The sequence below is a fragment of the Thunnus maccoyii genome, chromosome 17 (assembly GCF_910596095.1).
Source record: "Thunnus maccoyii chromosome 17, fThuMac1.1, whole genome shotgun sequence".
In the NCBI taxonomy this organism is placed as follows: Eukaryota; Metazoa; Chordata; class Actinopteri; order Scombriformes; family Scombridae; genus Thunnus; species Thunnus maccoyii.
The window spans coordinates 7499021-7522143 of record NC_056549.1 but is presented as its reverse complement, the minus strand read 5'-3'; the positions used below and the strand labels follow the sequence as shown (position 1 = coordinate 7522143).

Sequence of the window (23123 nt, the reverse complement as noted above, 5' to 3'; positions counted from 1 at the left end):
CCCCCTTTTACAGCTATCTGCTTATGTAGGATCAGGCAGGATCATTAGATGCTGGATTGGTTGAATTAGAGTGTATTACATGGCTGGGATGGTGCCCATTAGGAAAGAGAATATGAAATACATTTATTTTCACGGTTAGTTTCACACTGTATAACTTTAGTTGAAACAATATCAAAAAGCTTAAAAAGTAATAACTAATTTATTTGCTTATCTCAAAGGTAAAAAAAAAAAAAAATAATTATGAAGCTTGCTGACTCTGAATTAAGCTTTGTAGCCAGTGGGGCACCATATATGCACCATCTGTTGGCCAGCTGGGTGAAACAGAGTAGACACAAACTCAATTCAGTAGCTGCATAGTAGAGTTAACATAAAATCACTAAAATGTGCAGCAATTAGCAGCTAGAGGCCTGAATTTATCTCACATTCCTTTGTATTAATCTCTGAATAATCTCTGAGCTAGTCACAGTAACTGATAATAACATTAAATCTTTCAAACAAACAGGATGAGCCGTGTGATTAACATTAGCAAGATAGCTTTCTATTATGGTAGCTTATGGGAAAAACCAGCTTTTCGCCAAAAAGATTTTAAAAAATGGCTCACAACTTAGTTTGCATTTGCATTAGTGTAATTCATAATGTTTTTGATAAAACCATCAGTTTTGAGGTTTCAAAACTCAAAAGATTGAGCAACATTTTAATGTTCTTTTCAGCTAATTTAACCCTAGTCACAGAGCAGTGAGGTGACGTGGTAAGGAGGCAGTACTTGATTGGTCTTCTTGTGTACATTGCAGGTAAAACCTTGTAGAACCAAAATAGAGAATGACATTGGGGACAGAACTTTACCTGACCTTTTCTTTTTCTAATTAATGCATAAAAGTAAAAATACACCTAAACAAAATGTTAATAATTTAGAATATCTCTGTGTGAATAACTAATTTTTGATAAAAAGAAAAAAATAACAAAATAAACAAAAACAAAAACAGACAAAAGTTAGATTGAACTTTATAATCCTAAAGTTATATAGCGCTATGAGCTGTAATGCTATACTCACATCTGCTGCATTTAAAACCTTGTTCAACTCTTGGCTGATACAGGAAGAGTACACGTTCTCCCACTCAGGGCCTTTACAAGTGCGTGACTTATAGCCAACCTTGCCCTCTTCACATGTTCGATTAATCACTGTGTCTCCAGCTGGAGTTTTTGGCCAAAACCCATCCTTTGAGCAAAATTGCTTACCCCCTTGGAGAAAAATGTAGGGAATCATTAGCTAAATGTAACAGAAGCAAATCCAAATAAATGTAAATATGAACAAAGAAAAATTTTGAATTAATGAGACTCTGGGAAATCATCATGTCAAAGTACAGACTAAGTTGAAATTCAAGCATGTTAAAACGATTAAAAGCTGTATTACTAAATTTGGAATTTACAATTCTTCACAGAATCACGTACTGTAGATTACTGGAATATCCACTCGTTGACTTTTTTCTTGATTAACTGTGTTTTTAAAAGTGACATTCATGTATTGTGCGTCCATGGATTTCTTGCAAGAGATAGGAGCATCGAAAGAGTAGACCAGGTAATCCCCATTAACTGTAGAGAAAGAGAGATATTAGTTTCGGTGTTATTTTTGTTGGTTGTCAGTACATGCATTTTGCAGGAATATTGTGAATTTCAATTTGTGTTTATGTTTCAGTTTAAGTAGGGCTGTTTTGTACTGCAGCTGACAGAAAGAAGAAAGGAAGGAGGACATAGATTTGGGAGATAGTGAAGGTTTGTCTTACATGTATTCACCAGATTATTTTTCCCTTTACCCCTGTAGCTCCACCAAACAACATAGCTCTCTGTGCTGTTTAGGATGGTGGCAATGACATTCACGATAACACTGTCACTGTCCTTCTTATCCGAACAGTCCACAGTAAGAGGATTGATCTTCAGGGTGATCTCATCAGGCAGGAGTGCCACTCTCAACTGTGTCTTGGCTGTATGCCTGACTGACCCTCTAGTGAATCCACACTCGTATATACCTGCAGGGAACATGTAGGTAAATTCACACTGTGGATGAAATTGGGCCAATATGATTTCTTTTCTCTCACAGATGACTCAGATCAGAAGTGAGATAAAGTAGACTTAAAATTGAAATAGTGTCGTATTTATGCGATCATATGGGCTGAAACAGCCTATTCAATCTTCAGTGTACAAATTATTGTTATATTATTGTTTTGAGCAGTTGTGATTTGAGAAGCGCACACTCTGTGCACCCAAAACCTACCTCTTTGCACTTGTCATCGATCAAAGTAGCCCCTAAAGTCAAACTGATATTGAATTATCGCCACTTGTTGTGTAAGTTGCGCTGTCAACTATCACTGTCAACTTCTATGTCACACTACTGAATGAAACACATCATAATGATACACCAACATTGATACAAGAAGTTTTTTCCCCTTTTCTAAACAAGCTCAAATGTTGTAACGTTGGTGATGTACCTTTAGAAATTTAAGCCACCTGTCCCTTCACAACATTCAACATTTGGAAGGACCCATCAGCATGATGGGTCCTTCTGAATATTGGACTCATGGGGTCCTCCCAAATGGGAGTTGTTTGTTTGCATCAGGAGGGTTATTTTTCCTCACTTATTTTTCTGAAATCAATCTTTTAAAATAGCTAGCTTGAGATGTAACGCTGAATCTTGTTGCAATATCCACACTGACGGTCACAGTCACTAGTTAAACCTGTTAACGATCAAAACATTAAAACAAAACATTAAATTAAAACAGAATCATGCTTGACTTAACATTGATCACATTGGAAAGTGACATTGTTAGAGCCCTGGACTTCCCCGAGAGTAAAACCAGGAAGAAAATGTTTTAAAGGTAGACAAACGAATGTCCAGCCAGTTATTTTCCTCTGGCGTCAGGGCGGCTCCTAATAGCTTAAAAGCAAAACAGTTTTCTTGTTCTTTTTTCTCAGAATTTGCATTTACTGCCAGTCAAATTAGAGGGACTGCTCTCACCCAAAAAGGGGCGGGGGTATGATGCAAGGGCAAAGCATCTGGATATGCTGCTCTCATCTACAGTATACTGATTTCTTAGCAAAAAAGAATTTTAATTTCAATTAGACTTTAATTTAAAACAGAATTGTAAATCTGAAACCTCCATACTTGCCTGCCCACAAGCCTGTCACCTCCTGGAGTGTAACTTCAGTACAAGACTTGTATTCCTGTGTGGCACATTTGTCATTCAGTTTCACCACACTGCCTTTGTTGAGCTCAAAGCGCTCGTGCTTCTTGCTCATGTTCCAGCCAGCACTGTCCGTCTCCTCCTCTAAAGTGCATTTCAGTTCTGGGCTGGACATGTCGCACACTTTAGTGTCTGGGGCCTCTATGGTGACCATTCCTGTGTGAAAAAGGTAATATAAATTCATAGCGACACAATAGGCTAGGAGTAGGAGGTACAGTTTGTGTAGCAGTGTCAGTAAGTCCATTAGTCCCTGGATTCATCTGTCTGTCCAAGAGAACAGCTCTTTCCTTTTTATCAATTTATCTTAATTTAAGAGATCATCATTAAAGATGCACTGATCGTTTGGCCACCGATTGAAATCGGCCGGTATAAACACCATAGCCTTGCATTATTAGACAAAGCAGCAACATAAGCATGGCTCAGACAAAAATGGAGAGAGATTAAAAATTTGCTTTTGATTATGCACCAGATGCACAGTGGCGTTTTTAAGACCAGATATTCAGAGTCAGAGTGCAAAACAGAAAGCAGCAGATATTAGTCTATAGAGAGCATGCACTACAGCAGCTAAGAAATAATTACAGAGTCAAGGGTCATCATGATCCAAATGAACACCAAAAAACAGTAATATATTTTTACTGACCTACAGTGTCGACCCAAATTACAGCTGCAAGAGAGGTTTCCAGCCGAGTCACTATGCTTTGAAGTTTAGAAGTCTCAACTTTGACGCTGACAGCTGCCTCAAAATCAACAATGCTGTTTCCTGGCCTTTAAGATTTTGGAGAGGATCAATGAAAGATAACTGGTTAAAAACATAGAAAGTATCTGTATGTGATAAAAGTAATAGGAGATATGCAACTGAAATGTTTACAACATGAGACTGCTGCCTTCAAATACAATATTCGAATTGACATACATTTCATAAATGTCTCAGTGTTATTTTGATCATAGTGAAAACATTATTTGCAAGCACTGGTCACCAGTCTCTGATCTATCTGTCAAATTATGGCACATGCCAGGTGTTGATTGGCCGGTGAGTCCTCTAAGAATGATGTGTATTTACTACTAATGTGCAACAGCAAATATGTTTTGAAAAAAACGCAAAGCCGCAGGAATTACATTTTTTCTGAAACATATTTAATCAATGTATCTAATAAGTTGCAAAATGTTCATACTGACTACGTAACATTCACTGACCACATATTTCATTTACTTTCCCTACAGTATCTGCTCGTAGCAACAAAAGCATGATTAATGTTTTCATAGTGATGTTTAGGTGACTCAAAGCACTTGGTTAAGGTTAAGCAAAGATTTTGGTCTCATAAATTAACGTACTTGAAATAGTCAAAGCTTACTTGAGGCACGAGACAGGACCTGCTTTCAATGTTTAAAAACACAATCTTTCCTTAAAGATCCTACCCAGACAAGTTTTAAGGTGTATATAAAATAATTCTGAAAGTTACAACTCCTCTTCTACCGCATTAAAAATTCCAGAAGCTATAAATATGCAAGTATTTTTAATTTCAGAAGTTGAACTACTGGAGGGGGACTTTAACCATAAATCTAAACTATTTCTCTATAACTGTGCACAGTCATGACTACGTGATTACATGGTACAATTGCAGTTGAAGCTTGAAGGGGAAAACATTCTTAGGTATTATTTATTTAGAGTCTAACACAAAAAAACTGAGCTAATCTGCTTCATCAGTGCTGTGTGATTGACCTTGATTGACAACATAACTTTGTGTTCCTGAACTGGAAGAATGTTTCCAATGAACAAAATCCAAAATTTACATTTCTTCAAATATAATGTATTTAGCAAAACCATTCAGAGATATATAAATGTAATTTTTAAGAGATGGGGTTGCAAAACGTATGTAGTCATGAGGAGGGATCACTGAGTATCTAAGATGGTTATGTCATGATTGTGACATGCTAATACATCAGTTAAAATAGTTATTATGGCACATTTCACATGCAGATGAGACGAGTTTCACTACTGGACTGTTTTTTCAGTCTGTGTTCATAAGTCCCCAACAGGCAGGTGAAGCACAGACTGTACAGACATTAGCTTGCTAGCCATGTACACACCAGTGTGTGTATGTGTGTGCCTGTGACAGCTAAGATTCTGACTGATCTCGAAAACCACCAGGAACTCCTGCTCTTCCTCTAGACTCTTCCATTTTTTTTGATGATACTTTTTTAATAAAGTCTCTGTATATGCAAAAAATAAATGACACTTCAAAGTAATAAATCAATAAGTTTGCAAAGTACAATACCTCTGAGTTACATTCAGGGACTCAAAGCCATTCAGTCCTTTAAATTCATTTTGAAGCTTTAAAAAGAAAAAGCATTAAACAAATTACAAACATTTGAATGTTTGTAATGACAGTAGAAATGTATAAAGTATAAAAGTACAGTAAGTATAAATTTGAGATGAGAAGCAGATGTACCGTTGTTGCTTTGGATGAATCCCAGGTGGATTTCGACATAATTGATCCATTGATTTTAACTGTGTTGATTGCAAACATTATCATTACTTTCAGTTCTGATATCACATCGTATCCCAGCAAACATTGGTTGGACGGTGACATGACATCATGGGAATCAAGTAAAATCACCATTTAACTGAAGTGTGCACAACTTTTGAATACAAATATGCGTACACAAGAGTCAATGTCTCCTGTTGGTTGCTATTTTCCGCTTGGACCTGACTTCAAAAAGAGATTTCACCGTGGAATACCTTTATTCATGATTAGTTCTTTCATTTTTTCATACAAAAACGTTTAAAAGTGTCTTTAATTGGCTGTGAGCAGATGGCCTAAAATGACATCCTCTCCACAAAGAATAAACGTGCAGGCAGAAGCTGCTTCATATTCATGTTTTTTTAATTTTTATTTACTCTGTAGTCTACTTTTACATACTGTATGAGGTAACTTTTTTATTCAGATTCTTTGGTTGGGAAACTTCATAGCACTGAGTTTTTAACAGTTTAACAAAGGGGTTATTATTGAGTCACACAACTTCATAAATTTGTCTTATTGATGCTTGACATGAGCGAAGCATCATCCCACCTCATGAGAATTCACCTAGCTCTCCACGAGAGATGAGAGTTGCACATGTGCAGCGTTTGCAACCACCAGTTGTCTGAAATGCAACAAGCACAAGAGGACAGAAATGATGCAGATATAACGCTGTTATGTGAGTTTGTTGAAGGAGTTTTTTCTCATGTTAGCAAATATGTTCTGTAACGTTCCTGTTGATGAGAGGTGATTTAGAGCATCTGGGCTCCTCACATAAGTGGAAACTGGAGAGAAGTGAATCAAAAGTAATTAAAAGGTTTACCGTTTCAAATAATTAGATTATCTATAAGCATTTTTCTCAGTTTTGTTTATCCTAATAAAATGTTGTTGCATGTCAGTATCAACACAGTGTGTTTCTACAAATATTTTTGAAATGGACCCTTATACTTTTCTGTTTATTGTCTTAAGAGTGTGTTATACTGTCTTACAGCTAAGTGCACAATATAATAGTCTGCCTTCTCTGCCTCTTGTGTGAACATGTTCCACTGCTGGTTCCCAACGAGTTTGAATAAGTTAACAAAAACGAGCTGTGGGATTCAGCCTTCAACTTTTACTTCTCAGTAGACAGAGGCAGAGAAGGAAACCACCGAAGGGAGAGAGATAGATAAGGCTATGAATGAATAGAAGGGATATTCTGCGTTAATTAAGAGACATCTGTTAGGATGACTAATATGGGATGTTCTGTGACTCACGCCTCTATGTAAAAATACAATTATTGAATTTCATACAATATCTCTTTCAGCCTATAGCAAATTGGGTGATCTGCATTTGCAAATGTGAACTCTGTTCATTGCAATAAAACTCTGGAAGACAACTTGCTCTCTGTGAATTCATCTTTAAATTTCCATGACAGTTTAACATATCATTTACCGATGAACAGGATTATTTTGAAAGTGCCACGTCATTAAAACGTCTTGCAGCTGCCTGGGTCAGACCGTCAACTATTTTAGAACATATTAAATTGTTAATTTAGACATATAGGAAGCAATAGAATGCATATCGTATACATACACTTTGACAGAATAGCTATAAAGGCCTGTTGATAATGACAACAACATATTTTGACTTTGTTGGAAAGCCCAGGGAGGACAACCAGGTGAGAGCCAGGTAATGTCCCAGATGTTGGTTCAACCTTCATTTTGGAACTATTTTTGAACCATTACGGGACGTGTTGGGGGGACGATCAGACAGCGGTCATACACCGTAATGTTTGCTGGGATATTGTCCACAACACAAGAATAAAAAATACAAAAATCTAATAACACAGTAGTATAACTATCAAGTTACAGCCATCCTTATTCTACTTGGTCATACAAATTTACGAAATACAACAAATCATCACCAGAAAATAGCGGTACAAATTGTACAAAGGCAAATGAAAATTCATCACGCATCTGGACCGTTACCTTGGACTTTGGCAATGCAGAGTGGTGTGATGTGCGACACGTTTTGTTTGCATGTAGATTCAGTGCAACATTTTTCAGTGTAGCACACATCATTGCTCCAAACGTACCCGTCAGAGCAGTTGCATTTGGTTTTTTCTCCAACAATCAGGCACTCTGGAGAGAGAAACACAGGTGCTGAGATTTCTGGCTTTTCTAAACTCTAAGATGTAGCATCCTCAATGTGTCTTTTCCCCTACCTCCATCCCTTTACCCCTCACTGTATTAAAGAAGAACTGAACCTAGAAAGAAGAAATTTCTCCAGGAATATACCTGCAACCAGTTCACTGTCTGAAAGGGTCACACTGTTGATTTTGTTCACTTGGATGACAGTTGAATCCAAAGCTGACAGGATGGTCTCCATTTCCAGTGTGACATTACTCTCCACCATCAGCTCACCAATGTATACAATGTCTACAACAACAGGAGATATTTTAACATGTTATTTTTTTATGCTGGAAATTTTTTTTGTCATTAGAGATGCTACAAATCAAACATGTTAGTTTAGTATGTGAGATATCAAAACATGGTGGACAAAATGTTTCCCCTGTTTCCCTTATTGTACTATCAATGCTGAGGGTCTGTTTGCCTACATAACATACATTATACAGGAACAGATTAACCATCAGTCAACTGTGACTGTATCTCTTAGAAATGTGACATAAATGTCATTTTGCACTGTAACTATACATTAAGCCTACAGTACATGTTACATTACAGTATATCACTTTAGAATTATATGAATTGTAATTGTAATTGTAATTAGGACTATATATATGGTAAAAATATTTGTAAAAATACATACATCTACACAGATGTACTGTAATACATTTAAAAATAGCTGATGTCAAATGGAAGGACATAACTGAACATGATAGTGGGTATATGATATAGATAGTGGGTATACGTTACATACATATAGTGGACATATAGGATAGTATACTCTGAAAATGGAAAGTTTTATTTTATTTCTTAATTTTTTGGTTAAATATGAGTCTGTCATCTAAATTCCAGTGGATGGTAGGTCTCCCAGTGTAATCCTGGCCTAGCTGAGGATCTGTGGAAGTTTTCTGAGGTATTTTACTGAAGTGCTCTATGTGATGTATGATCTTCTGCCTCACCTGCTGCATGGACCTGCAATGGCAAGAACAGGCAGAGAACAGAATTAATCTTTCTGTCATGGGTGTGATTCAATCTTGTGTCAAATTACAATATAAAACATTTATTCCAAAACACTTTTAAATAAAACAAAACAAATATGTGATGCACATACAAAAGTTGGCTTTGGTCATTTAATTTTCAGTTAGTTAATAAAACTCCTTATATACATGTAACATTCAAGATTGTGTGCATTAGAATATAATTTATAAAAATTAAATTAAAAATTGACATTAAAATAGAAGAACAAAACGGAAGTTTAAAGATCCCCCTCAGGCACATGTATTATAAGAGATATTCTGCTTGGAAGAATAATTTGTGTCTGATGTAGTTTTTACACACATGCAAAAAAACAAACAAAAAACAAACAAAAAAACAAACAAAAAGACATTTAAAAATCCAGAATCTATTAATATGCAAATCTTGTTTATTTCAAAAGTTTGACAGCTGGACACAAGATGACTCCTGTTTGAGATGAGATATTGAACCACAATTGGACTACGTTGTAAACTGAGATTTAAGGTGAGCAAAGAGAAACTTTTCCCCCGTTCAGCAGATGAATGTGAAAACAGCCTTCTAATGTCAAACACCACACATACAGTACCAGTCAAAAGCTTAGACACAAGGGGATGGGTATATGTGTCAAAACTTTTGACTGGTACTGTACATCATTCTGCACAGTGAAGCTAAAATATCCAAGTGAAGTAACAATAAAAACATTTTTGAGTGGGGGACATTAAACAAGATTCTGTTAAAAATCATAGCTACAGTCCTGGTCAGCAATATATTACTGATTACACTGAAGCATCATTACCTGATAGTAGATGTACACAGCTCCAATCAGCAACATAAACACCCTGGAACCCATTGTATTTCTAATGGAAAAAGATCAGATTAATCAACAGTAGCATCAACTGAGGAACAAAAAGACCGATACAAAATCTACACACTCACAAATGCACATAAAGTAAATGTATTTGCACTCATTTGAAAACCCCAAATTATTTTAAGGGTTTACATAATGTTCTCCTGTATGCAGATGACAGCACTCTTTCTAGATAGGCAGCATTTCAAATTGAGAGTAATTACAAAAACACTATTGACATGTGCTTATGTCATAAGCTCCGCCGTAGCCTACTCTGTCTTTACTGTTGCGGCTGTAAAACGGTGGATAAATTGCTTTGAGCCTCACACAACCCCTGTGAAATGACTCATTTCACTATCAGAATTTTATCCATCGGTCCACTAACATTTGGAAAGTCTAGAAGAGCCGCACAATGAATTATTTTATCCCCATTCAAGTTAGCAGAGAGCTAACTGGGAGATAGGTGGCTGGCCAGTGGAAGTCACACAGTATATAATCATCCAGCCAGTGCGGGAATGTCAAATGCAAACCAGATTGAAAACTCTGTATACTGAGATTCATCTGGCTTAATCAGCATTGTGTGAACTCGCTTGGCAAGGGCTTGAATGTAACAGACATTGTTTTATATGTGAAAGTTCCAAACTGCAGGTTTAAATCAGCATACACGGAGGACTTTTGAGCTTATTTAAAGCAACACTTTAATGTACAGTAATGATCGGTCTTTGGTCTATGAGGAGATACTATATCTCTGCAGCTCCTTGCCAGATTATCATGAAATTTGAAAGGCATATTAAAGGTTTCCCGAGGATGGTTCCTAATAATTTTGGTAGCCCCCTAAAGATTTGCAACATCAGTATGTTGTTTGCTCCATTCACCTTTCATATTGTAGGATGTAGTGAACATTGCAGCCTCTAAGGGCTTCTACCAGATCTATAGACTTTTAGCTTGTTGGTTTAATGGAGGTAAACTAGCACAATTGTCCAATACCACCACAACAAAATATTTTCACTAAAGGTGCTAACAGAAACCCTTGTTACCACCATTACAAATATTCTTTAATTATTCAATCAGAGTTTCACCCAAGCTCTAGTTCCACTGCCTAAATTTGGATTATCTGGCTAACTAAAAAAGATAGTAGTTAGATTAGACCTGCATGTAATGATTTTTGTCACTTAGCCACTTGGGGTTACTGCAACAAGCTGCAAACACAACACTGATATTATCATTATTTGGAGTTGTGTTAATGACCTTGCAACAAATCTTTGTTTAATATTTCCTCTCCTTCTAGCTCTGTTTTGGTCTTTACCAACTCCACTGTGTTAATTAGCTAGTTGCTAACTTTGCCGTTAGGCGGTGAGCAAGTAACATTCAATGGGTTTATCAGAGCTTTTTTGTTAAAAACCATTGCCTGCTGCAGCTGGCAGGGGGGTTCATGAGAGCGGTGAGAGTGAACCAAATAGTAACGTTGCAGTTCATAAAACCAAAATAATGACCTGGAAGACTGAAAAATGCTCCATAGAGATGAGAGGAACTGCAGTGTTGGATAATAATTTTCTGTGGGTTCATTACTACAAGCAACAACGTTCACATGACACAGTCATTTGCTCCGTTCTTAATATAAAAAATATTGATCTGAGCAGCTTTAACTGCAGGCTTCAAAATGTTCCTTCAGATACTGGCTGATGATGTCCCTTTTGCTGCATCTATGTTTTTTTCCCAATACTCTTGCCCTTCGTACTGTAGGTGTTGGGTGTTTGTGTCAGCCAGGGCAGTTTTTATTTTCAGTCATGATCAGTTGGGAAATACATACATTTTATACTTATTAGTTACACTCTTCAATTATAGTATGCATGAATACACCTATAACTGGTATGATTAAAAAAATAGCGATAGGGCCTTTAACAATCCATTAAAAAAATCTAATCTAATTTAAGCAAGCAAACTACATAAAACCTGAAATATAAGCCTTCCCTGTCTGTTCACATAATTGTTGTTAGCTGCCTTAACACCACCCAGTTTATATTTGATTATGAGTCAAACAGTAGTGCATGTACTTATTATTATAATATTATTTATCCTAAAGTTTTCATGACACTCTTATCAGCATCCACCTGTTTTCCCTTCCAAAGTATGGGAAGCACATCTTTTAGCTAGTCAAACTTATTTGCATCAGTTTACATGTGAACTAGAGATACAAACAGTGAGTTGGTGGTTTTCACTGCTTCTCGTAACAGTGCAGTGTTCATATCTGTCCAAATATGTGGCAGTACCCAGAAAGGTCAAGTGCTTGTTGATGTGGTAAAGTTCATTCCCCACTAATTTTCTTGTTGAGGTATAGGACTTGGCTGCGTTTCAGCCATTGTTACGATGTGGTTATGTAATACTGGACTAAGAGTACAGCCAACCTCTTCAACAACCAGCACATGAAAGGCATGCATGTTCTTGCAAAAATATGCAGATGCTCAGGAACTGAGCCATATGGGTCACAAATATACACATACTGACATCTACATATATACAATATACTCACCCACACGGACACACAAACGCATACATTAACTAACCTTACAAGGGTCAGACCCTAACAGGGACATCTGTACAATAGCCATATCCAGTATAATTATTATAAAACTCAAATGAAATAAATTATATTAATAATACTTCTTAAGCTTGTAATGTTAATTCCTGTTGAGATTGGCAGAGGTGTTAATAGGAAGGTTTTTTTTAAAATCATAGTCTGTGGTTCTGTTATTTTGAATTGCAAAATGACCTTGGAGTTAATTTAACACTACTCTTTTCAACAAAAACAAAACAAAAAAAACTGTCACACAAGCTCCCAAAAGTAGATTTTAGAGCTCAGAATCAATGTATTGCTGGTGTTTAGTTATGAAGCAAATCGTTCATGTTTGGGATTAAATACAGTGAGTCTGTTTCTGTTCATTATTGTATTTTCCATGAAGAAAAAACACTTTTTCGTACCCCCTGTACAACCTGGTGCATTTCTTGGTAAAGAACCATTTTCCCGAATAAAAGTAAGAGTAAATCACCCATTCACTTACACTTACTTCTTCACAGTCAAGTCACTTAATCATGTAAATTGACAAAAATCTCCATGCAGTCCACCTTGATGATAACCCAAAATATTGTATTAGCTGTCTGTTCAATAGCTCCTGTTAGCAAAATACTGGCTGGACTGCTCTTGATCACAGGAGTATCATGTACAATTTTGCACTGAATGGTACAACACTGTCATTTTAACATGAAAGGTTGAAGGATTCTAACACAATAATATTCAGGGTGCTCATATTTAAACATGACTCAGTCAGTTTAGACTTAAGACGATATATGACTTTGTAGAGGAAGAAAGGGAATGGTTGTTACAACATTTAACATTAAGTCAGTCATGTTTTTTAAGGTGTTACACTAATACCTTAATATAAGGGATAAAACTGCCTATGGTAAAGCTATTCAATTCAAATCAATTTTATCTATATAGCGCCAAATCACAACAGAAGTTATCTCAGGGCACTTTTCACATAGAGCAGGTCTAGACCGTGCTCTTTAATTTACAGAGACCCAACATTCACCCACGAGCAAGCACTTGGCGACAGCAGCAAGGAAAAATTCCCTTTTAACAGGAAGAGAACTAACTACTGTACCTGTAAAATCAAGCACCTGTTCATATCAAAGCAATAAAAATACATTAGTAAAGGGCTCTCACCTTGGCTTCACACACAGCACTGCACAGAAAGCAGATGATTACCCCGTCAACCTGGTTGCAATTAGCCAACAGGAATCCGACTGTACTTCATATCTATGAGGTGCGCATCAGAATAAGAGTCAAAGTAAGTGAGCAAATCCGTCAGAAAGACTGAGTCAAGTTGGACAGGATATGTGCATGTGTGTGTATTGAGGGTGGTGTGGGGGGGCTGTTACAGGGTGATGAAAGACCATTTGCATTGATGGCATATCTCCATGCCAGCCAGGCTGGTCAACAAACTATAAGCTTTCCATGGATATTTGTCTAACAAATCAAGCCTTTTCCCTCAGGAAGTCACAGAACACTGGCCTGTCTTATAAAACCAATTCAGTTTTTGCTTTCTTCGAGTCAACTGGCCTGATATAACTTAATGCTTAGGGTAGTCATAAAGCAGGTAGCCCATCTCCAGAAACATAGACAGATCTGGGTAAGATTTAACAAGATAAGTATGTAATGGAATAAATTGATGACAAAAGTATTAATCAATGTGGGTTTTTCACAGCAGCAAAAGAACATAAGGAAGAATATAAGGAAATTAGACTCTGAGTACAAAACTAATAAAAATGAAGCATCAGAAAATAGACAACAGTAAAAGGATTAAACTACAGTATGTAAGCTAAAGACTATCACCTTTGAAGTAATGCATGTTACGACCTACCTTAGGGAACAAACTCAACCAGGTCATGGAAGGCAGTAAAGTTGGCTGTAGATAGTGCATACATATTTGAAATTGGCTCTGAATTTACTAGGTCAAGAACAAACAGAACAATGATTCTCTGTCTCTTGTTTTAACTTTTTTTTATGTCCCTTATTTACTTTAGGTTAGCAAACTGGGGCATGTTGGATATTTGTATAGCAACAAATAGCTCTGGTTCAAGCAGCTGTGTCTGTAAGGAGGCCTGTACTGTTTTATACTTTTATACTTGCACTGTAACCTCTTGACCACTGTGACCATTTTTAATTTGAAATAAAATACAAATGTATAGGTTTGTACTACAGTGAATGATTTTTGTAATATCAAAAACAGGGACAGCTCATCACATTGCCAAAGCCTTCTTTTATGTTTTCCAGAATATTAGGATGGTGAAAAAGCATGTTGGATTGAGTTGAGTGACAATGGTTTGAATATTTTATAATGATGAAACAAATGGTTTCGTATTGTGTTACCTATCCCTTATAGTTACCTCAGTTTGTCTTTTTAACCAAAAGGAACTTGGTGTATTTGTAATATTAACTGGTGTAACGATTTGAGGCTTGTGGAAATGCTGTGGAAAGGCCTTACAGAACAAATATATGCTCCTTATGACTTAAAACTCCTCAACAAATGTCTCTGTTGTTGCCAAAAGGGATGGTTTGACATTTTGGGGAATGCACTTCATTCACTTTCTTGCAGCAGGTTAGCTGAGAAGATTGATACCAGTCTTCCTCCTGATTGCAGCTCATTCACCTCACCTGCCCAGCCTACACATCTGCCTTCCATCAAGTCATCAACTCAACAGTAAATCTACCCCAGTTCGCCTACTTCCTGCCTTACCTGCCATCCTCATTCCCCTTTATTCCTACAACCTCCCCCTCCCCTTTTTATATTACTTAATTCATTGTCTGTGTCAGTGTTTGGGTCCACCTTTATTGATTTTACCATGTTATACATTTTTGACCCACTAACACTGTTGGGAAAGAACACATATTTGGTCATGCAAATTACTTGTTGCCGTTATAATGTTAAACAACACAAAAATAACTTCAGGCTGAATAGGACATTATGTTGTTCCAGTCTACCCTGCAGTGCAACTGATAAACTGATCCATGGGTGTCAAGTTGTACTGTGACCCAAGTCTATTTTGACTAACAGAAAATTTGACTAGTAGAACATTTGTCATATTATGTGTATATGATATTAACGTATGTTCCAAAACCTTTTACCCGCCTCTATCCACTCATTTGAGTTTGGAACGTTAAAATATTGTTTCCTCCTAAAGTTGCAGCAGTACTGATACCACCTCAGAGAAATTTCAGCCTCTGCTACATACTGATCATATCCTAAAACCAGACCTGTAACTCTTTTTAAAATATAAAATCATAGTCGGGCTGTTACAGGGACAAAACTCTTTCTTTTTTAGGATACTGCAAATGAGTGTGCCACATTAGCAGATTTGGAAACTGACAAGCAGATGGGTTTTTGAAAGGGTTTAAAGTTTTAATTCATCACAAAGACATCATTTATAGAACAACTGTATTACAAATTCAAGATATCATTTTTGCCAAGTAGAAAAAAAACTATGTAGCTGCAACATACATTATACATTATATACTCCTGTACAATTTTGAGAGATTTCTTCTGAAAAAAGAAGCTTTTTTTAAATCATTCTCTCCACATGTGCAATAAATAGCTTCAGTCTGCTTGATATTTACTGTAGCCTGGAGGGAGTGACTATGGTATTTCAATCAAGAGAGACAAGTGAACGGAGAAAAGATGATTATTACACAAATAGAAATGATAGTCCACAAGGACATCATCCCTGAGTAGTCGCTAGATGGACATTGACAGCTAGGAAATAGAGTGAACATGTATGAGAGATGAGTATGACAGAGCGGTATGAGCAATGAAACTACACCTGGTGTTCCTGATTGAACTTTTGTTAAGCTCCATGACTGGCACATGTATGCTATAGAAACTATAGGCAAAATATCTTCAATTCACAAAAGATACAGCCCATTAAACACTAAATACTCCAGAATTAAGAACTCAGTCCTTTCTGAAACATAGATTTAAAGCATGTGAAGAGTTAGATGGAGCTTTAATAAAGCCTACTGAGCAGTTTGATCAACTTTGTACCTCTGATAGTCATTTAACATTCATATCACACACCACAGCTATATAAATGGTGCACCTGTGATGTGGCTTCTGTTTTAGTTTTATGCTACACAGGACTACTGCACAAAATACACACAGACTATGATTTGTAACATTTTATGTACACACACACACACACACACACACACACACACACACCCATGGATGGTTATTTATCCATATGTTAAACTGTTGGGCTGTTTGGAGTGGAAAATTGTCTTCTGTACAATTTTGAGAGATTTCTTCCTGTTGCCAGGCATGATAAAAATAGCATCCAAAGACTGAGTTGGTAGCGCAGATGCCTTTCCTGCAATGACAAGTCAAAATGTCTGCTGTGAAAAAGGCCTATAAAGCTGATTTTTGATACTTTATCTGGGTAATTCCTGGTACTCCTTTTCCTGTTTGTAATTTTATTTGACTGATAGTCCTGTCCAAGTCAATATGTCATTATGATGCACCACTTTAGTAAACAAGTTCACTGATCTGTGTGAGACGACCTTGCCATGTCTAACTGATTTGATTGGCAAAGTAAACCAAGATGAGAGCCATTTTGCATCTACTTTGTGGACATTTTGTTGTTTGAAAATGATGTGATGGATACTGTTAAATGTCAAAAATGGTCAAACAGAGCATTTTTTCTACTTTGAGTGAGAGTCTAAGTAGATTCTATTAATATGTCGTATGTGTCTTCCTACACACACACACACACACAACTATTTATTAATCAAAGTGTTCTATTCACTTTTTATAAGATATCAGATATAAAATCTATCCTCTGCATGTGCTCTTTGTAGGAAGTACATGTAACTTCATGATTGTTGCCAAAAACATTTAAAAAATTATACTATACATCCAACATACAGCATGTAATATTCATAAATACTGTATATTTGTGTTTTTATGAGCAGTGCTTTGACAAAATACAGTTTTAGAAAAACTGAATTAATGCTTTGACAATCATTCCAAAAATAAAACTGTCTCTTCTTGGGTGTTTCATTATCCTTTCAATCTCACCTTCATATTTTAACTTTGTTATAACTGTGATGAAGAAAGTTCAATCATTATTTTTGTGAAACAGCTGTTTTTGGTTGGTTGTCATTCTGACTGACCTGAGCTGTCTGCACAGATCAAGTCTTGATGGAGGAGTGAGATGCACTGTAGACATTGGACAACACATTGTAAAAAAACAATGACAAACAATAAGATTCAGTCTGTGGCAAAACAATACAACTGATACTAAGAGGCTGTACTTTTAAATGGTAAGGTCAGAATGCTAACATGAAGAACCCATGTAATAAAAAACAATATCTCTGGTTTTCGAGATTCTTTTGATACTGATACTGAGAAAACTGTATATCCTGAGACCAACAACATCATAGAAGTGTTATGCTAAATCTTTTAAAGGACCGGTGTGTTAGATTTCAGTGGCATATAGTGGGACAGACTTGGCAAACATGGAATATAATATTCATAAGTATGTTTTAATTAGTGTATAATCACCTGAAAGTAAGAATTGTTGGGGGTTTTTTACCGTAGAATAACAAAACTATGACTAAAAGATGGAGAAACGATAGGAGAATGTGTGCGGCAGTATTATTGCAGTTCACACTGGTATAGGAGATGGTTGATTAAGGTTGTAATTCATTCTCGTTTAACGAATTTAGTGATCGGTTAGAAGCATTGCATTGGCTAATCTAATACGTGCAAGCACACCCTAAACCCTTTATATAGACACACAGAGTAGCATCAGTTAAGAGGGATTCAGGGACAAAAGGCAAACTAACTGTTCAAAAGTCAATCAAATAATTTAAAGTTCCACAGTAGAAGATACAGAGCATAATTAGTAACCACTGTATTTGTATCTGCAGTGAAATGAAAGATGTACATGAAATATGGATTCCTCTATTGTTTGGGTTGGTCAAGCTTCTCACCTCCAGTCCAACCCCCAAGTTAATCCAAAAAATGGTGTGAGGCGTTATGGGCTGGGCCCAGATGATACCCAATTACATTTATAAATGAGGCCAGATGACACCAATCAGGTAACTAAACTTCAAGCATGCCTTAAGGACATAAAGACCTGGATGGCCTGCAATTTTCCGCTACTAAAATCAGACAAAACTGAAGTTATTGTGTTTGGCCCTAAACCAATTAGAAACACATTATCTAATGATATAGCTACTCTGGATGGCATTACCCAGGCCTCCAGCTCCACCGCAAGGAATCTGGGAGTTGTCTTTGATCAGGATATGTCCTTCAACTCCCACATAAAACAAATTTCAAGGACTGCCTTTTTTCACCATTTGTTACTTCAAGGCTGGATTATTGCAATTCCTTATCACTAGGCTGTCCTAACAAGTCTGTAAAGACTCCCCAGCTGGTCCAGAAGGCAGCTGCACATGTACTGACAAGAACTAGAGATAGATCACATTTCTACAATTTTAGCTTCGCTGCACTGCCTCACCTACAAAGCCCTTAATGGTCAGGCTCCATCATATCTTTAAGACTTCATATTACCCTATTATGCCACTAGAACACTTTGTTCTCAGAATGCAGGCTTAATTTGCTGAATTAGTCAGTTGATATTACATTTTAATTTAAGGTATTGTTCGCTAATTTGTGACTGTTGCACAGATAGGCAAAAATATCTCCCAAAAGCAAATTAAGACATCAGTTACTTTTAAAAGAAGAACCAAAGAGTCAACAACAGCTGAGTTTAGCTAATAAGAATGTTCTGTAATCAACCCAAACATTAATCTTCTTTGACATTATTAGGAGAAATATTAAATAAACCCATCCCTCCCCTTTCCCATGAGTGGATCAGGAGCAGGGTTATTGTTTTATATGGCTCATTATGACATGAACATTATCTAGAAGGTAAGTTAACCGCAGCTCGTCCAACTGATTTGTTTGTGAATGTCATCCGTAATTTTATTATCAGCAGCACAGAGACTCACAGACAGGTGAGCTGCAGCCTCTCAGGTGATCTCTGATGTCATAGTGAAAGGTCTAGCCATGAGTTTAGGACTTGAATTAAAAATAATACAAGTGAAAGTCTCCTGAGTTGTGTTTCCCCAACCAACAAACAGAAAGAAGAACAGAGCTACAGAATCTCAGGTGAGGTTTAAAAAGGGTTACAGCACACAGTTTGTTCAAACAGAGCACATTACCTACAGGTCATTATACATTTATTTACTTGTAATATTTATTGTTAAAAAATATCATATGTCAATTTTAAATATTAATTTTAGTCTCACATTTACAGTACCAGTCAAAAGTTTGGACACACTTTCTCATTCAAGTGAAATGTGTCCAAACTGACAGATGTAGAGGAATAAAAGACTGCAAAAAACACAGAAACAATCATGGTGATGAGTGATAACTCTGCTGGTGGTTGCTATTAACCTTATAAACAGGTTTATGGTTTATACCCACCTCTGGGAAGGACTGTATAACTCTGTGAAAATAGATACACAGATATGCATCAGTTACAGAGTAAGTTGCAGCCAATCATGTTTCACTGTCACATAGTCTGTTTGCACAGGAGCCTTTTGTTCCTGACTTTAGTCATGGTAGTGACTCCTCCCAGGCAAAATAAGTATTCCTGTAAAAAAGTAATATATGTGTGTAATATATGAATACGTGTTCCTGCCTTACTGCCAGTGAATTTCATGAGAAGGTGAAATAGATAGTAGCAAACTGATTGGGCCACACGCCAAATGCAAATATGAAGGAAACAAACCAGGGTACATTATTTCTCTCTGTGGACATGAAAAAGACCCGACAACGATGACACTTGATAGTTACAAACTAGACGAGGCATGCAACAGCTGCAGTGGTGGAGGACAGATTCAGATTCTTTAGTGATGTAAAAGAAGTAATACGACAACACAAAAATTCTCTATTACACATAATTGCAGTGAAAATGTCTCTTAAGTAGCAAGTATCATTGCAAAGTATATTTCAAGTATCAAAAGTAAAATTTTTCCTACTGCAGATGAAGGCCCCTGTGAGTGTTATACTATTAGTTATACTATAGATTATTATTACTGATGCATTATGTGTAAGCAGCATTTTACTGTTGCAGTTGGTCATGATGGAGCTATTTAACTATTTTATATAAACCACTGTTGAGTATCTTACAAAAGCACATATAACACTGTGGAATTTGAGACGGCAACCGGCAATGAGAAGTGTCATGACATTATTCCTGCAGCCTTTAAAGTTTATTATACTAGCACCACCTTGTGGTGATTTAACACAGAACCAAAACCTACAGTGGCCTGTGTTTTGATTGATGGATTGAGTCATGACATTATTTGGTTTGGAGCCAGCAAGAAATTCTCATTGTGGTAGAAAGCAGCTCTACAATATTTCCTTAGCATTTCTGTCTATTTGGCAGAAATGCCAAATAGACCAGATGCCTTCAAAGAGACTTTCAAAATTGATTTCTGTCTGTTCATGGTTAGCTTGCCCTGTCGCTGAGCCAAAAAACCTGCCACACTGCCCCTTGATTGGTTAATAGTTATTGTTTTTTGCACCTGTGTGTTGCCTTTCTTGCACAATTTTATCTTTCACAATGATATTTTTGCACATAAACAAACACTGGTGTGTATAGTGTTTCTGATCTTGTAAAGCTAAAAGTCTAGCATTAAAAGATTTCAACAAAAATTGAAAGTACATGAACTATCAGAGCTAAGGGTAATCATTATAGGCTGATCAGATGTTCAACATATATATTCTAATATTTTTACAATATCCTGAGCAAGAAGTGGCTATAGGCTTGAAGTCAGCAATGCCAAATTTCACTATTGCCCTGTATATAAAGCACAACTCCTGTATTTTTAAATTAATAAATAAATTATAAATAAATCAAGTTTATTTATAATTTATAAACAACCAGAGGTGACAAAAGTGCTGTACAATAAAATAACATAAATATAATAATATAATATGGTAACAGCAAAAAAGCAGTAGCGATAACATAACAATACTGTCCCATAAGCATACACAAATAAATGAGTAATATGAAACATAAAACTTTAAGGACACTCAGAGACCTGAGAAATCATGTGGGTCTTAAGTTTAGCCTAAAAAGTGTCTACAGAACACTTCATTGAATATGGCAAACTGTTCCAAAGCTTCGGGGTGGCAACTGCGAACGCACGATCACCCTTACCCCTTAGCCTCGATCGAGGGAGAGCCAGGTAAATACTGCACTGTAAGCTCAGTATTTACAACAGGTGAGAGTGTGTAAATCACCCTTTATAGAACCATGGGGGATTGAGCCTTCTGCTCTGCTGCACTACGCTTCCTAACCATCTGAGGGCCCTAGACTCTTATAAAAAAGGCCTAAAAACCTTTCTATTCAGGAAGGCTTCTTCAACTTAACTTTTTAACTTAACTTTTCTCCATCAATCGAAGTTTGGTACTTCTTAATAGAGTTGGAGTAAATCGTAGTTTAGTATGAAGATTGATGTAAAAAAAAAAAAAGAAAAGAAAAAAGGAAAGGAGAGAGAGAGAGAGAGAGAGAGAGCACTCTAAAAAAGTTATGGAGGACTGTGTGATGTTTGGGTAACCCAAACTCTCTGAGGACATTGCAAATTAAAAAAAAAAAAAAAATGTCACTGGCCAACTCCTGAACCTGTTTGAGGATCATAAAATCTTTGATACATTTCAGTCTTTTGTCACAAACACAGTACTGAGACAGCGCTATTAACAGTAACAAATGACATCCTCATGCACACTGACAAAGGTGAATACTCCATTCTCATTCTACTTGACTTAACTGCTGCATTTGATACCATCGACCATACCATCCCACTTGATCGATTGCATAACTGGGTGGGCATCTCTGGTACAGCTTTAAACTGGTTTCATTCATACATAACAAATAGATTTTTAATAACAGGAAGAGGTGTCCCAGAAGTTAGAAGGAGGGACGTTTTGGCTCCGTCCACTGATATACACTCACTGCTAACCTAAGCAAACGTCATACTCTGAAGACCCATAAAGGGTTAACTCTACACGGACAGTGGCACTTGCCTGCTTCCTACACACAGTTAGCTCTTTAGCACAGTGACTCTGCACTTTCTTCTTCAAACAATGAGCTCAGTGGCTCTTACACAAGCAACAAGCATCCATATTTATTCACAATTTAGCTTACTTTCAACTCTATTTCAGGATCATTTACCCTCCAGAACATCGTGGCCGAGCTGTACTAAATCATGGCTTAGGTTATGAGTTCTGGGACATTGCAGCAACTCGCCTAGCCAAAGACCTTTTTATTAATATGCATGCAATAAATTCATACATGCTTGAATCTTGCAGCCACGTTCAGCAATTTGGGTGCATTAGTACTTCAATTCAACGATTTACACTTAACTTGTTCACGATTATTATCATCCGCTCTGGAGTCTCAGGGCAGTGGGTTAATTACTTAAGCCACACAGGGTCCTTTCAACAGCACACGGCGGTGTCAGATGCATCAAATCGGGTGCCAATAGCACCAGATTTCATTTCAACAATTCACACGTAGCTCAATTCACAAGTTTAAACAAACACACATAAGTATCACCAAGCATCACGGCAGCCAAATTCTATCATGTTATCATCATAACCAGCAGCCAAAACGTGAAACAACCAGTTCAGCTATAATAGCCAATAAGCTCATGCTAATGGGCTAATGGCTAATACTAGTGCTAACGGCTAATGCTAATGTCTAATGTCAG

General features: G+C 36.7%; 1 protein-coding gene across 1 annotated transcript in view; it reads right to left on the bottom strand.

Annotated features, from left to right (window-relative positions):
* LOC121882394 (adhesion G-protein coupled receptor F3-like) overlaps positions 1–23123 on the bottom strand; it is a 30575-nt gene that overhangs the window by 5783 nt on the left and 1669 nt on the right. The window contains exons 2-12 of the mRNA XM_042390631.1: positions 9731–9791; positions 8880–8892; positions 8032–8172; positions 7723–7875; positions 5687–5745; positions 5513–5568; positions 3877–4001; positions 3162–3392; positions 1782–2024; positions 1450–1590; positions 1052–1239 (exon numbers count right to left, since the gene is read on the bottom strand). Coding sequence (XP_042246565.1) covers positions 1052–1239; positions 1450–1590; positions 1782–2024; positions 3162–3392; positions 3877–4001; positions 5513–5568; positions 5687–5745; positions 7723–7875; positions 8032–8172; positions 8880–8892; positions 9731–9791 — 1411 coding nt within the window. The remainder of the gene's footprint in view (positions 1–1051; positions 1240–1449; positions 1591–1781; positions 2025–3161; positions 3393–3876; positions 4002–5512; positions 5569–5686; positions 5746–7722; positions 7876–8031; positions 8173–8879; positions 8893–9730; positions 9792–23123) is intronic.